The sequence below is a fragment of the Pararge aegeria genome, chromosome 25 (assembly GCF_905163445.1).
Source record: "Pararge aegeria chromosome 25, ilParAegt1.1, whole genome shotgun sequence".
Taxonomy (NCBI): domain Eukaryota; kingdom Metazoa; phylum Arthropoda; class Insecta; order Lepidoptera; family Nymphalidae; genus Pararge; species Pararge aegeria.
In genome coordinates this window covers 794,157-811,489 of record NC_053204.1, presented here as the reverse complement: position 1 = coordinate 811,489, position 17,333 = coordinate 794,157, and the positions used below count along the sequence as shown (strand labels likewise).

The 17,333-nt window shown below is 40.4% G+C and overlaps 1 protein-coding gene across 1 annotated transcript in view; it reads left to right on the top strand.

Annotated features, from left to right (window-relative positions):
• The window catches only part of LOC120634831, a 212,750-nt gene extending 199,736 nt beyond the window's left edge, over positions 1-13,014 (top strand). The window contains exons 26-40 of the mRNA XM_039905658.1: positions 206-390; positions 798-977; positions 1,328-1,490; positions 2,303-2,415; positions 2,865-2,978; positions 3,625-3,725; positions 4,399-4,579; positions 5,637-5,770; positions 6,960-7,100; positions 7,310-7,390; positions 7,537-7,650; positions 8,198-8,320; positions 10,703-10,885; positions 11,955-12,013; positions 12,699-13,014. Coding sequence (XP_039761592.1) covers positions 206-390; positions 798-977; positions 1,328-1,490; positions 2,303-2,415; positions 2,865-2,978; positions 3,625-3,725; positions 4,399-4,579; positions 5,637-5,770; positions 6,960-7,100; positions 7,310-7,390; positions 7,537-7,650; positions 8,198-8,320; positions 10,703-10,885; positions 11,955-12,013; positions 12,699-12,722 — 1,896 coding nt within the window. The 3' untranslated portion in view covers positions 12,723-13,014. The remainder of the gene's footprint in view (positions 1-205; positions 391-797; positions 978-1,327; positions 1,491-2,302; positions 2,416-2,864; positions 2,979-3,624; positions 3,726-4,398; positions 4,580-5,636; positions 5,771-6,959; positions 7,101-7,309; positions 7,391-7,536; positions 7,651-8,197; positions 8,321-10,702; positions 10,886-11,954; positions 12,014-12,698) is intronic.
• Positions 13,015-17,333: the final 4,319 nt, after the last annotated feature.

Below are 17,333 nucleotides of genomic sequence, written 5' to 3'. Positions count from 1 at the left end.
AAGCGATTCAGTGTTCCGGACCGATGTCCGCCAAGTGGTATCTGTTTATTATGACTGCCATACTTTTAGTCCGTTACCATCTCCACTTCGGTTCGTTAACGGGTGTTATTAACTCGGTTCGTGCGCACTGTGAGCCGCAAGGGCCCGGGCGCGCACACTGCAGCGCGAGCAGTGTGCGCGCCCGGGCTGACGCTGGTCCCCGCAGCTGGGCGAGGCGGGCTACGCGGCGTGCCTGGCGCGCTTCTGCCGCGGGCAGCGCATGGCGCTGGACGCGCTGCGCGAGCGGCGCCGCAAGCACAAGGAGCTGCAGCACTTCCTGGCGGGCCGCGAGCAGCTGCCGCGCTGCGGCCGGCTGCAGCTGCGAGACCTGCTGGCGTGCGTGTGGCAACGGTGAGTGCGGGGGGGGGCAGTGGGGCAGCAGGGGGGCGACGCGGCGCGCCTGGCGCAACAGCAATCTCTAGTTACCATGTTTGACGAGCCAGATAGTTTTTCAATTTCAATTTCTTTATTTGCTGATTGAGTTATATAGTTGGTGGGTACAACATTAAAATCGTCCTACAATCGCCATTGATTGGCATGACAATTTGATTTCTTAAAAACTATGGATCTACAATGCTCATTAAATTTTTGCGTTAAACTGGTCGTCTTAAGATTGCGTGCCGTAAATCCTTCTGCAGTACTTGCCTTGGTAATTTCAACAGTTTTTCTGATTGATTCTAATTCAAATCCTTGTTTCTTCTCTGGACGTGACCACTTTTAGCAGAACCATTATCTTAATTCAGCAAATGTTATTTCAGGCTAACGAAATACCAGCTTCTACTGGAGAGCATACTGAAGACAGTCGCAGAGGACTTGTGCGAGAATGAGGAGAGCGAGAGTGTTGACGACGTGGCTCAGTTGAAGAAGGCGCTGACGGTTGCCAAGGAGGTTCTGCACAGCGTGGACACGGCCATCCGCACTGCGGAGAACGAGCATAGGTAACGAAACTGCGGAAATTATAGTATTTCAGCGTATTGCTAGTTGTTTAAGCATAGTGTTTGATTTATTATTAAATTAGCAAATGATTCCACGTGAGAGATGGGCTATCCTAGAATAGGACTAGCAATCAAATGTAATATTTTCTCAAGGTCGATTTATTGGATTATACATGAGACGACCACTAACAGGTAGAAATATTCCCTCATATTTTGTTTTAGCGTGGTTTTGTTTTTGGAATGTGTCCCTCAGATATGTCAAAAATTGTTTAGAAGGCCGAAACGTTTGAAAATTTTTCAACTTAACAGAATAACTTAATTCGAGTAAAACCAAAAATTTACTTTTTTCGCAGGTTACGCTCAATACAGAGCAAGCTAGAAGTTCGCATCCCGGGTGGAGTGGGAGGCAGCGGAGGGGAGTTTGAAGAGTTGCGGAGGTTGGACCTCACGACGCACTCGCTCAGGCACGAAGGGGAGTTATCTCTGAGGACTGACACTAAGAAAATAAGCGTTCTCGTGAGTATCGGATCATTGAAAGCACGTGCCAAGGTTAAGTTCTCTGGGACACCACTTTTGCGTTGGAGTCTTTGGATTTGGGGATACTCATTGAAAATAAAGTTTCATGGGTCATGTAGCACAGGGGACTGACAGATGTTGGCTTAACTTTCACTAGTAGCATTGCTAGGCCACATTAAACGAGTCGCAGTATCGTGGATTTTGGAACTTCCTACAAAGGACGTATGTCCAGCATTGGACTTCAATCTGTTGAAGTGATGATGATGATGATGAGTAGTACTGATGACATGCTGGACAACACCGCGAAGCGCTCTTTAATACCAGTATCCAGCAATGTACGTCTATCGGTTGTTATGATTAATTTATAATAACTTAGAACGGCCATAAGCCAATTACATTAATTGAAACATGTAAATTGAATATCGTAAATAAAGCTCAATTTCAATTTATTCAACACAATAAATAATGTTACATTTATAATACAATATTTACAATAAATCTAATTATATTTTGTAACGTATATACACCCAGTTTGGGCGCAGCCATTTTTTTAAATTATGAATTTCGAAACATAAGTTAAGACATTGTATTGGGGATGGAAAGTAAGAAATAATGAAATCTAAATATGCTACTGTGATAGATAACGTGCTGCAATAAAGTGTGCTTGTCTCGTTGTCCCTCTCGTCGGTACTTTAAGCTTTGTTTAGTTAATCACGTGCAGTCCGATTGTCCGCGAGTGTGTGCGTGCATGACGCATGTGTGTGCGTGTGTGTGCGTGCGTGTGCGCGCTGACGTGTGCGTGTGCGTTGCAGGCGCTGCTGCTGGACGACAGCCTGGTGCTGCTGCAGCGCGAGGGCGACAAGTTCGTGCTGCGGCCGCTGGCGCAGCTGTCCAATGCGGCGCTGCTGTCGCCGCTCATCAAGTGGTGCGTATCTGGCCCGGCCATGTGCCCATCTACAGTCAGTCTGGCTAGTCCAAACTTGCTGAGGGCCCCCCTCACACTTTCCAAGTTATACTTACGTTTTAAATCACTTTTACGTTGCAAGAAAACATCGTGAGGAAATCTGTGTTGTTCCCAAAGACGTGAAGTCTATCAATCTGCACTAGCCCAGCGTGGGAGATACGGTCTTTCATTCTGAGAGGAGACCCGTGCCCTGTGGTGGGTTAATTTACTTTAGAAGCATCCGGCTGCCCTTTAATCTCCCACAAGATAGAAAAATTAAAGTTATAAATATGTAAATTGTTGATGTTATTAAAGCAATTGCTGAGTTTCTTACCGGCTTCTTCTCGGTGGAATCTGCCTCCGAACCAGCGTTACAATCGCTAAAAACAGACTTATAGAGTAAGCCTACCTGATGTGAATAAATTTTAAAGGGACAAGGTGCTGTTCCGGCCGAACGCCGCGGTGCGCAACACGTTCTTCCTGATGAACATCAACGGCATCCAAATGCACGAGCTGTCCTCCAACACCGCCAACGAATACGTCACGTGAGTAAAGCTTGTTGATATCTCCGACACGAAACGAGCGAGCGAGCGAGCAACTTACTTGAGTTGATATTTTGCGTCCACGTGCTCGAAACTAGCACGCACCAAACCACACACACGTCCACACGCACACTTACGCATTCAATCACACTTGATGTTGTTCTTGTTTATCATGGATGCAGAATGTTGGTTATGAGAAAGTGAAACCCAAAAATATGTATTTTCTTCATTAACTTCGCTACAAATGTGGGAAGAGACCGATCCCCAAGACACGGAATATCTTATTTTGGTCCCTACTAAGCGATCCTGCCGCAAAAGTTCAATTTGGGTGTTCAGTTCCGTCAACCTCCATGTATAGTTTCTAAATTTTTTCTGAGGTCTGTTCTGGCAGGAGGCCTAACTTGGCTAATTACCACCCTACTGGCAAAAAAACTGCCTTGTCATTAGATAGCTGGTAAGATTCCACGCAAAACCATTGAGGGGTATAGGTTTATTAGAACTGCCGTACCCCTAACAGGTTAGCCCGCTACCATCTTAGACTACACCCTCATTCATCAGCAGGTAATATTGTAGTGGAGGCATCACTTATACTGGGTAATGAAAAAAGGTGTTGAATTTGAATAAAATTGTTTGTTATTGTGATCAACAGCTGGGTGAAACATATACAAGAGTCTCCCCTGGCGCGGCTCGCTGAGTCGAAACCTATTCTGACACCGTCGCACCAGCACACTAGATCCACGGATGACTCCGGTGAGTGACAGACACACCGTATTAGGGTATAGACACTATGGCACCGGGTGCCTTCGGAATATAAGATTGAGGCAAAAGAGAATGACCTGTATTTGCCCACACACTGTAATATCTCCCGCGTAGTTGGACGTGGCCACTGTGAGCAAAATCTGTCAGGGAAACTGCTGTTAATGAGGATCCATAACGAGGACTTAAAGTCTATGAAACATGTGTTACGAAAAGGCTAGAGGTTAGATAGCAAGCGAATGAATCTCTTAATTGTGTATCCACGCCCAGAGAGCATAATTCTAGGGTCTGCAGACCACAGTGTATTAGTTAAAAAAGTTTGTGTTGTATTTAACTATGTACTGACAGAATACCTGCGTTGTATCCCAGCACTACAGTACATTAATATAGACTTAAAACGAATAATAAATAAGTAATAAATTATAAGTTACTCCGTATGTAAGTCAGTATGTGTTGTTCTTGTTAATCTTAAATATTGAAATATACTCTATTTTATTCTATTCTTATATACAAAAAGCAAACTTATTTTACTAATACATTTAGTGACCTTTACTCAGTAAACCCTTCCCAGTTAAAGATTATACGCGTTAAGCATTGTATCAAAAAGTTGCGCTCGAGTAAAATAACGTAACAGTTGCATAAATAGCTAATTTAAAATGTATTGAAGGTATCAACGTTTCGCGCAACCCGTCGGACGCGTCCGAGAAGTCGACGACGTCAAGTGCGGCGCCCGAGGAGCCGTGCGAGAGCGAGCGAGAGACTGCGATGCCGGAGCAGGACGACACGAGCGCCGAGCGAGACAAGCGCCCGCCGCCCGACCCGCTGGAGGACGGCGACGACAAGCACAAGTGAGTTGCGGTGCCGTCTTGCGGGTTGTGTAATCCTCCCAGCTCCTAGTGGACTCCTAGTAGCTATTTTTACACTTCCTCCGGCCAGTGACTTGTTTGAGGTCGTCTGTCTAGATAGAGCTTATCAACTCTAAGAAAATAAAACCAGTGTCCTGCTCTAAGACTGAGAGCAGAAACACACGTGTTAAATGCTTTATTCGCCATTACATCTTATATAAAAAAACTACAACGAGTTTGTAACGTGTGATGTCAAAGCCCATTTCAAACCGACGCGTCTGTATTAACGAGCAAACACAAGACGTGCTGGTTTTTTTGAGCATAAATTTTTCGAATGGGGTAAATTTATACTAACGCAATACAGAAAATTTCTGCAGCAATGTATTGGTACAGCTATGTGCATCATTAATGTCTCGTACATTTCTATTTTGTTTTATTTTAAGTTCTGTTTTTATATTTGTTAAACGACTGAAATGATGTAATAAAAGTTTCACACTTTTATTACATCATTTCAGTCTTTTTCGACTGTGTGTAGCAGTGTCCCGTGACGGTCGACCGCGAAGTAGGGATAAAGTGACAGGCGCTCGTAGAGCAGCCGAGGCCAATATGGCGGCGCCTTTGGTTCGCATCAGCTGACCGTGTAGTGTAATAGACTATCACTCATTGGTGCCAGTGCTCCATGAAATATTGGTTACATTTATAAATTGTGAAACTCATGATGGAGATGGAATTGATAACACAATGATTGAAAATAATTGAAAAACGGATCAAAATGACTTAACCATTATAAAATTTTGTTTTCGGTTCTTTAATATATGTATATCATCTCATTGCCCTTTTCCAATATCATTTTAAAATTCATTTTTCTATCTCGTGAGAGATGAAAGCGGAGCCGGATGCTTTCAAGCAACCTTGTCATTGAGGATTTCATCAATTGTATAATAACCTCGCCGTGAGAAATGTGTTTTAAAACATTATCAAAACTTATGCATCGGTAGGTCCAAAATAGCATTAAATAATCTAGTCGCAGTGTATAACCTGTGGGCGGCGTGGTTCGCAGGCCGGCGGGCGCCACCGTGGGCCGCATCAGCACGCACGGCGGCGACGCGGCGCCGGCGCTGCAGCCCAGCGCGGCCGTGCACGTGCGCGCGCCGCCCGGCGCCGCACTCACGCAGCGCGCCTTCTCGCACAGAGGTACGAGAACGAAACGAGCGAGCGCGCCGGCCGGATCCCAACTCGCGTTATAAATGCGATGGTGTTGGTTTCATAGGCTCCTTTTGGATCTATCGTTCTTCCTTCGCGTTCTTACAGAGTAACCGAACGACTTGTTCACTGTGAGTAGCTCTGAAGGGCGCAGCTAGCGAGCTCTTAAATTTTAGAGTTCTAACTCTCGCCTCCTTAGCCGAGGTGACTGTCTATTATTTTTGATACCTTCAAAAAATTTTACAATTTTGCTCGACTGAGTTCTCATTCGCGACGCATAATTGCGAATAAAAAACAAAATAAAACGACATCGCTTGCGGATGTTCTGAGCCTACCTTGATTGAGAAAGTAAATTAAAAATTTGTTTCGTGCAAGTATTTTGCTTAGCAAAATAATCTTACATATTCACAAATCGCATCAGCAGACGGGATATTCCACTGTACAAATAATTACTATGTGTCCGATGCATTCGAGAACATCTCCCAAAGACTTCATATCTTGCAAATGTTTTGTGAAACTTTATACATCGAATCTATGTCTTTAGCTTTCATATATTGGATAGAAGTAGGCGTTACTTTGCGGAATTCCATAATATTCAACTCTGCAGGATAATCTGGCCGATGGTATTCAGAATTTGTTCAATCTTTTTACCTGACAATGTACTCTACGCACGTTTCGCACCGACACCGGAGCATCCTTGGGAGATGTTGACTTTGCAATGACTAATTGTTAACTTTGAATAAGAATACCACTTTTTACTGTAAGATGGTGATAATAAACAAAAAAATTACCCTGTTAAGTTTGTTGTGGGCTCTTAGACCAGAGCGCGTTTGAAAACCTCGTAGCTCTAGGTTTAAGTTGGCGAACGAAGTTATCACTATCCCCTTACAATTATGTTAACATGTAGGCATTAACGCTTCGTCCGGGAAGTATGCAACGGGTTCCCCGGGCTTCTAACAGAGCCGACAGGAGGGTCACGCCGTGGTGGTTTTTAGTTTGGGTATATCCCTTCAGAGTCCCGCATAACCTCCGACCTCCGTAATTTATAACAATAGAAAAGACATTGTTTGAATTATTGAAAGTCAACTGTCAAACCTTCTTTAGAAAAATTAAAATGTTCATGGTGTCGGTTTTTTGTGACGGTGCGCGCGCACGGTAACCAATGCGAACGTGTCCGCAGAGCGGTTGCGGCGCCTGGACGAGGCCATCGGCGGCGCGCTGCGGGCCAAGAGCGCGGTGGTGGCGGAGTTGCTGGGCGTGCCGCCGCACTGCTACGCGCACCTGGCCGAGCTGGCCGTGGCCGACACGCTGGGCCAAGTGGGTGAGTGCTGCCACCGCTGCCTGTGTACTGTGTATACAGGATAGACGCGAGGGAAACATTTGCAATCCGTAGATGATTTTTTCCAATATGACAAACAACAACTGTGAGATGTTTTATTTCAATTAATCAGTTGGGGCAACTGTTTGGTCCGTCAACTGTCGTTATGAAAAAAAAACTCGCCCAGTCCTTAACCTGACTATTTCCACCAGATATCTGCGGTGGGCTGCCGCCGAGCGATACCGACGCGTCGCCCGACATTCATCAGCTGTTGCTGGCGGCGCAGGCGCAGGGTGAGTACACTGGGTGACACACGCACTTTTGAAACGTCAGTGACTCTACCAGTGGTTCGGAAGGCTTATTCTATAGAGATGAATCTGGTCAGCGTTGTCCGTCGATTGTAACGATATGAGTGTACGAACGGAGCCGTGTGTTGCAGCCAACCAGCTCACGGAGGCGCTCAGCGGAGCCCTGGCGCTCAGCGAGGCCAGCGCGGTGGCGGCGCGCAGCGGCCGCTGCGACTCTTGCCGCCGCCCGCGCCCGGCGCCCGGGGGTGAGTGCACCGCCGCCCTATTAGCTTTTGGCATGGGTGAAGCCATCGCAAACACGGCTGTGAGCACACAGGGTCCCCCTGAAAACCAGGGGAACCCTATTTGTCCACATGCTTTCTGATAATTTTGTTTTTGTTAAATATATTTTTGGAAGCAATTTTGTGCGCAAATATAAAATTTCATTTCCACATTGTCCTTCGAAGCGCGTGAACTCTATCAGTCTGCACTTTGCCAGGACCGATACCCTTCTCATCCTGGTTGATCATGATGAATAAGCCTTGGCCTCCTTCGCTGGAGGACCCTTCGACGCCCGCACGTTCCACTAACTTTTCGGGGCTATCTGCGGTTCAAGCAATAAAATATCTTCCTTCACGTCTTGACAGTTTTCAACGATGTTTTCAATTGCGTGTGAAATCTACCCATCCACACTCGGTCGGCTATTTGGACTTCGGTTTTACTCCTCCTATCAGCCAGACTCGCGCCTCACAGCGCAGTCTCTGGGAGCTTGGTATATTGACGTCTCGTGGCTGACGATGTTGCCACCTCCAGAGGCAGCCGAGCAGCCGAGTGAGGACCGTCTGGGCGGCCCGGCGGAGGCCGGCGACTCCGACGCGGCGTACGAGCTGCTGGTGGACCTGTCGGCCAGCGAGCCCGGCATCGACTCGCTGCTGGGTGAGCCATAGGCTAAGTGCTACGGCTTGGGAATCCAAAATATATACAACGACGTTTCTAAGGTCTTGAATTTGAGCAAGCCCAGTTACCTAGAGGGCAAATTTAACTCGTTATGATCTCTAAGTCACCATTCTTGTTGTGCTCAATGACCAACAATGTCAACTAATCTTTGAAGAACACTAAGGATTAAGGTCAACATGCGAATTAAATTAAAAAAGAAATAACAAAACTCCAAGTGTTTTTGTGAATTCTGGTCTCTTTAATTTTTATAACGTCTGATATGCTGTGTCATAACCTGAAGCGTTCCAACCATTCTTTTCATTAGATTAGTTTTAGTTTTATGCTCCCATTAATGCATTAGATTAATATGCATTAATGGGAGCATAAAACAGAGTTCTACAGATCCATTAGACTGTCTTGTATGGACTTAGTATGAGAAATACACAAGTTTGGTGTAGGTTTCGGTGAAGCTGTATTTTTTTTTTTCAAGAAATTGATATCGTTTACGTTTTATTCACTATTTGATTTCATTTCAAAATAGCATTCACGAATAATTCTTTTAAAAACGGATAGCTGGAAAAGGACACTGTTATAAACAAAAATAATCTTAGAAAAAAAGCTTCCAAGTTTTAATATTTTTTAATTCTTTGAATTGATGAATCTTATTGAGTATAAGAAATAAATATAAGAAGAATGATTATTTATTACTTCTTATATTTATTCTTTATATTAACATATAAAGTCATAGCAATAAATACTTCCGTTGTAAAATATACATTTGCATTTAAAAACAAAAAATTCCAATTGTCCATAGCATAATTACACTTTTAGTTCATGGTTGGAAAGTGCAAAAACACTGCCACGTAACTAAAATTCACGTAACTAACTATTCGAGAGTGTGTGCGTCTTTAATTTCTGCAATTTAGTATCACTTGCGTTAAAGGTGAAGGAAACATCGTCTTCAATAAAATTTACATTAATGTCCTAACCTCTGCGGAAGGAAAACCTGTGACACAGAGGGTAGGTCCTTCCTGATGTTACGAAAGGTGCGTGTTTATTTTAAACCTATGTTTCATCAAATCTACAATTTTTTTTTTTATTTCTACATCACTACACAGTTAGGAAAATAAATGAACGAATAGTGATAAACGCAAACACTGGAGTAGAATACGAAAGGCGGCCCTATCGCTTAGAAGCGATCTCCGCCAGGCAACTTTAGGATTCGGACAACAAGAGCGAGAACAAATAGTTATAAGAATATCATAGCAACTTAAGAGCGACCCTGAGAGCACAACGTTCTCGAGGGCGTGTATAGTGGGTGGGCGGGGCTCAACTCGTGGTGCGCGTGCTAAAAAAATATAAAGTATGGAAGGCTCAGGTATTCAGATATTCACTTCAATACCCACAATGTTCAGGATGGCACTTAGATCTTTCATTAATTAACAGTATTATTGAAGCTAAATACCTAGTTTCTTATATTAAAGTATTCATTTTATAAAAGACATCATTAAAGCCCACCAACCTGCTTTAGAGCCTGCTCTTGACTAGGACCTGACTTCCCAAGGAGTGAAATAAAACAACTGGACTGACTCTAATACTGTATATTAGGCTTCTCTATAATTCATATTACTTGTTACCTTCAAATGACTCTACTACCAGTTCGGAATGCTGTCTTCGGCAGAGAAGACCACTGGCAAGAAACTCTACCGTTGCTTTTTTATTCAATCAATTATAACAACTTATAAACACAATTACAACATGTCATATGTAATAACGCTAGGCCCTTTGATACAAGACATATTTTAAGACAGGTCAAACATAACTACTATTATCACTTATAACATCAGGACTTTTGGAACAAGTTGTTTGTGTAGAGCAACCTCTGCTACATAAACTGTCGGTATAAAGTTATGCTAGGGCTCCATATATGATACCTAAATAAGCCAAAGGATGAGATATACTTATCTGATGCAACATCAGGTACAACCATAGTACCGACAACTTTTAACAACTCCATCACCAGTACATACGACTTGTTTCGCCACAACAATATTTCGTTAAGTGTATCGTTTCCATTATAAATCATCTCAACCCAATTTGTAACGTTCTATCCACAATACTTTACTTAATCTCCTTTTCTCAATTAATTCATTTTTAAATCCGTGCTAACTTTTCTTTCCCGCCAATCTCGTCAAACTCGCGTCTCCCGCCATAGATCCTATATTTTTCTTTGACAGTCTACTAAAGGCCATTATTCTATTTTCAATACACTATCAATGAGTATACAAACTATGATTTGTTGATATATTTAATATAATCATCGGGTTTATCATAGATAAAGTGCTATATTTCCCTATTTCCTTATTTATTTGACACGCGCAGACGGCGCGGGCGAGGCGGGCGCGGCGCGGCTGGCGGCGCGGCTGGTGGGCGGCGTGTGCGGCGTGCAGGCGGCGCTGGGCGCGCTGCTGGCGGCGCTGCCCGCGCTCGACAGCGAGCGGCGCGCGCTGCGGGCCGAGCTGGCGGCGCTGCGGGACCGCGTCGACGCGCTGCGACACCGCCGCGGTGCGTGCGCCTGTCCACGGGGCGGGCCAACAACCCGTCCTGCTACGTGCACTTCGTACATGCACAAAAGCACTGCCTACCCTACAATTTGTATATATATATATATATATATATATATATAGCGTCACAGTGGCCTGCATACAGGGTATACACAGGGTATGCAGATGATATAAAATGCAGAAAATCTCATGTAAAAGTATTTATTACTCGTACTGGAGCTTACCCCGTGCATACTGCACTATAGTTACCCGTCAAAAGGTGTATTTAATAATTAATAATGTCTTTGCACCCGGAATTGTTCATAATTAATGTTCAAAATTGTAACCGCCTCGAAAAACCCCTGGTTCTGAACTATAACGAACACTGCCAACTGTCAATGTCACTTATCATGATAATTGTCTTGTCTCTATTGTCCGTACGACAACCCATATTATTTTACGCATGTTTCCCGCTGTACGCATACGCTCTGCGTCCTTACTGTTCCTGCCCCCTGGAGATAGGGAATCCCGCTCATGGCATCGACTAGATCCAACTTGTGGTAAATGGGCCGAGTATGCAAGTGACCCGTCCTGCAACGCGCCGACGAGGCGTACGCGTTAAAACTCATGTGCCTGTAATTACACCGGCACCCACGCCCTCCAGACAGGAATACAGCATTGCAATACTATATGGAAATGCTTGAATGTCAGACTAAAATCGATCTTATTTACATTCGATTAAATCTCACAATTCTTAGCCCTGACGAGGGGAAGGAGTGGGTAAATAAGTGCAAAATATCTGCTCACGTAATACTTATATGGCCCCAATATAGTGTAAAAATTAAATGCAGGAGTACATAAATTAAAACAGATATAACCATATATTATTAGCACCAACAATGACGGCATTTGGCTTGACTTACCGGACAGAAATGGCGGCACTTTTAAATTGTCTATCTTTAATCTGTGATTGACGCGCTGGCTGACGTCTCATCCGTTACACTGAGGGCCGGATAACTAAGATTTCATAGGATCAAGATGAGGATATTAATAGGTGTTTTGGATCAGTTGTGGAATAAAAAAGTTATTAGTTTCAGATTATCAAACGACGGAGGAGATTTTCCCCAAAGCCGTGGAGCAGTCGTTACAGGTATGATTTTGTCTGCCAATAATATTGATAGCCTTTATTGAACAATCTTACAAAAAATAAGAATATGAAAGTTATCCTAATCTAAAGTTACTTTATAAAACTTTTAGTTACTTGAAAGACTGATACCCCCAAAAGCTCGGAGAGAACCAAAAACTCCACATAAAACACTCTGTAATTTTAAAACAAAGAAGTAAAAATAAATTTAATATAGCTACACTTAACACAAGATCATCAAAAACATAAGAATCTTTACTTGAATTAGAACATGCATTGGTAACTGTCAACTGGGATATATATAGTAGGCTGAGGCGACATGAGAAGAGCGGGTTTTTTTCTACTAATATTATTTAAACAAAATACTAGAACATTAACCGATCAATACCGATTGTGGGAATCGAACCCACGGCCTAGGACTCAGAAAGCAGGGTCGCTGTCATCTATTAATTTAAATCAATGAGGTGAAAATAATAATTTGCTTGTACAAAAACTTACAACATAATCAGTATTAAAATTACTTTAGTAAAGAAGTAATAGGCAGTTATAATTATCTTTAAACTAATAACTAATGGTTTGAGGCCTCCCTCTCTCATAGGTCCAACTGGGAGGGGTGTAGAATTTAAAGGTGTGGGACAGAAGACAGCTAAGATATTTTATCAATAAGATCTACCTTTCGTTTCCCCCGCAGGACACACCCAGTAATGGCGGTTGACCTACCACCATGGCGTAAGACAAATCGAACTGAGGACCGCGCGATGCGAACCGTTGTACCATTGCGACCGATATGACGTCACCGATTAACAAAACTTGACGAAAACGCGCATTTTTTTTTCCAAAAATCGACAAATATTTTCGGAAAGTTTATTTTTTTTAAATTGATTCGGCATTTTTTTGTTTTATATAAAAAATCGCGTCATTGTCCAATCGAATACCATACTAATACTGTATATTTTGTAATTTGTTACCTTGTCATTTTTTTTTGTAAGTACCTAATAATTAATTGTTAGTATTATAAAGAAAATCTTGTTTAATTTTAATATTCCATACGTAAGATTAAAAATTATGTGATCACTTGTGTAAAGAACCTGCATATTTTGAGTAACAAATTATTAATTATTACTTACTAAGTGTAAATAGTTGTATGTTATATCATATTATTGTCGGTAAAATGGCATCAGTTTTTGGAAATAAAAGTATTACTTTGACAATATTTTTAATATATATGAAAATAGTTTGATTAAAATTATTTTAATAAAATACGTATCATTTATAAAAAGTGGCCCATATAGAACTAAAAAAATTAAGTAGAATAAGTTTAGTTTTATACAATACTTATGTACATTAATATTTTTGATGTTATTTTATTTTAATCAAATCAATCATAAATCGAAGATATCTTTGTATTTTACGATGCATCTGTTTCCATTATAACTGTTGAATCTAAAATCGTGAAAATATATGTTTTTTTAATATTTCAGACGAATGTAAAATATTTATTTTTTTGTCATTTCTTTTGCAAATTCGAAGTAAAACCACATGACAAAATATACATGGGCTCACTGTTATTCCGCGCGTTGTACAAAACACACAGACATGTCGATATATAATTAGATTAAGAGGATCTATAAGATTATTAATGATCTATAGATCACCACACCAAGTGCCCACAGGACTACCTTGCAAATGCCATATTAACTGACGTGTGTAAGTTGCATAAGCTGTTTAATTTATATCCTTTTTGACATGTCAAGCGACATTGATTGTTGCTGTGAAATGGATGGGTGATCGATTTATAAAACGTAACTTTTTCGAATGTATACCTTTTTATATATAATAAGTATCTTATTGTATTGGAATAAGATTGTTCCCGGTAAATACGTATTGAAAATACGTCGCCTTTTTATAGTATGTTTTGTACATGTATCAATATATATTAAACAGCTTTGTATATAAAATGTATACATTAGAAATCATTGTACCTAAGCATGTAATATAGATTAATATACATTGCCATCGTAGCTGTGTTTTAAAACAATATTGTAACCGTAGATAATAACCACATTTCAAAGGGGTCTTTTTAATAAAAACCAAATAAAATATTTAATAGAAAATCACTGAAATTAGGTAGGTATCACAATTAATTGAATTAACTTGTGTTACGATAAACTATTAACCAATTAATTGGTTACATATTCATAAATGATAACTTTGATACCATTACTATGTTATGTAAACTATTCTGAATTTAAATCGACTACAGTATTTATATCGTAGAAATACAAAATACAAATGAAATAAAATTGGTAAACCTTATTCGTTTAGTTTACCCGTTGAATAGTACACTGCCGTTATAAAGCATAAGGCCCCCCATTAAATCTTGTTTAACGTAAAACAAAACGTAGTCTATATATTTTGTATCGTAGGCTAGAATTTAGACCAAAAGAACCCATCCAAGTATACATATGATATGTGATGTTATTGCACGACCTTTTACGATGCGATTTATTGTAATATATAGGCGTATTTACAGGATTTTGATTGAGCTAACGGCTCGAATATATGTGTTAAATTATTATTATTATCTGTAATCGGTTATTTAATGGTATATATTTAATGGGGTGTATGAATATTCGATTCAATAATGCAATTAATTGGGTAACTATTATTCAAAATATATAATCGTTAAAGTGATATTTAATAGTCAAAATTTTCGTTTTTTCCGTAGTTCAGTCGTATTTTTTGGTGTAATAATGACTTCGTACGCCCCATATTTTATAAATTTATAATATTATTAGTATGAACTATTGGATATACCCACTCCGTCGCTTCCTAGTTTCCCGTACGACAAAATACTGTAACAAATAGGTAGTTGTATCAATAAAAACCGTTACAAACATATTTCTTACTGTTTTATTTCAATATAGTAATATAGTTTAGTTAAATATATTATAGTGACCACAGTTATTGGCATCAAGTGTTAGTTGTTTTGCATATTTTTATATTACTTACTATGGGCCTCATAAGAAGGCTCAGAATCACTCAGCGGGCGATGGAAAGAGCAATGTTGGGAGTATCTCTACGTGATCAAATCAGAAATGCTTCATTTCTGATTTGATCCGTAGAAGAACCAGAGTTAACGACATAGCTCAGCGAGTTGCTAAGCTGAAGTGGGAATGGGCTGATGGACGTTAGTAATAATAATAATAATAATATTTATTTATTTGCCAAATTGTGAGTACATAACAAGAACACATTTCATTAAACAGACCCTTCACAATCGACTGTCACAGACAGTGTGCAAATGTTTTTACAAATAAAAAAATAAAAATATAAATTACATTACAATTTAAAGAATAAAAATACAATAATCAGAAATAAGTAATAATGTCATTTTAAATTAATTAGGGAAATAATACAATTACAAATGAAATTCAAAATTCAAAATTCAAAATTCATTTATTTCAAGTAGGCCTAATACAAGCACTTTTGAAACGTCAAGTCTGTCCGTGTGTAGTGACTCTACCACCGGTTCGGAAGGCAGATTCTACCGAGAAGAAGCCGGCAAGAAACTCAGCAGTTGCTCTTTTCCAACATCAAAAATTTACATTTTACATTTTAACATTCATTTTTCTATCTTGTGAGAGATGAAAGCGGAGGCGGATGTTTCCAAGCAACCTTGTCATTAAGAAACTCATCAATTGTATAATAACCTCGCTGTAATAAATGTGTTTTAACACATTCTTTAAACTTATGCATTGGTAGGTCCAAAATTACCTTAGGAATCATATTATAAAAGCGTATACTCAATCCCACAAATGACTTCTGCACCTTTCGCAGACGATATGCAGATGTCACTAATTTATGACCATTTCTTGTAAGTCGACTGTTTATATACACTTTTTGTTTATAAAGACTAATATGTTGTCTTACAAATACTATATTGTTATAAATATATTGTGAGGCTACAGTAAGTATACCAATTTCTTTAAATTTTTCACGGAGGGATTCACGTGACTTAAGTTTATATATTGACCGTACAGCTCTTTTCTGCAATATGAATATAGTTTCAATATCAGCAGCTTTGCCCCACAATAAGATCCCGTAAGACATCACACTATGAAAGTACGCGAAGTAAACAGTCTTGCTGTTTCTACGTCAGTAATCTGTCTAATTTTCCTGACGGCGTAGGCAGCCGAGCTTAGTTTACCTGCTAGTGTATCTATATGGGTACCCCACTGAAGCTTACAATCCAAGGTCATGCCCAGAAAAACTGTGGAATCTTCCATTTTTAGTGATTCTCCATTTATTATTATATTTTTATTAACTTTCTTTACATTTGGTAAAATAAATTCCACACACTTAGTTTTTTTTGCATTTAAAAGTAAATTATTGACAGTAAACCAGTGCGACACATGCGACATAGCACGGCTTACATCGTCAGAGTTGTCTCTACCTCTATCAGTTTTAAAAATTAGAGATGTATCATCTGCAAACAGTACAATGTCACAGGTTTCACTGACATGGTGTGGTAGATCATTTATATACACCAAAAATAGAAAGGGACCCAAGATTGAACCCTGTGGGACACCCATTGACGTAGCCGACCACTGCGATGTCTTTTATGCAAACCCTTTGGGTTCTGTCACTGAGATAAGAGGCAACCAAATTTAGTGCAACGGTTTTGATACCATAATGGGCTAGTTTAAGAAGCAAGGTTTTATACACAATCGAATGCTTTGGATAGATCACAAAAAACACCAATAGCATTCTGCGAACGTTCTCAGGCATCGTACACATGTTTTAAAAGTTTAGCGCCTGCATCCGTGGTGCTACGACCTTTAGTAAAACCGTACTGCTCCGGATGTAGTAAGTTATTTACATTGAAGTGATTCAAAAGTTGATTTAATATAATTTTTTCAAAGACCTTACTAAGAGCTGGTAAGATTGAAATGGGTCTGTAATTGTTAATGTCGTTTTTATTGCCCGATTTAAATAGAGGTATAAGTTTACTATGTTTCATTAAATTTGGAAAAGTACCAATTGTTGTTATACAGTTATAAAAGTTAACTAAGTAGGTATATTGCTGTCACTAAGGTATTCTTTTACTAAAGTCGGGGTTCCAAGGTGTTGGAATGGCGACCCCGCACAGGTAAACGCAGTGTTGGTCGCTCTGTCCATCAACCTGAGTAGGGGTTAAGTCTCATGCGCCTGTACTTATACGGGCTTAACCCTTCAGACCGGGATTCTGCGTCGTGGCAAAAATACCACCATGTCGTAGATCTTTTCCAGACGAACTGTCAAAGCCACGATCAAAGGCTCAACG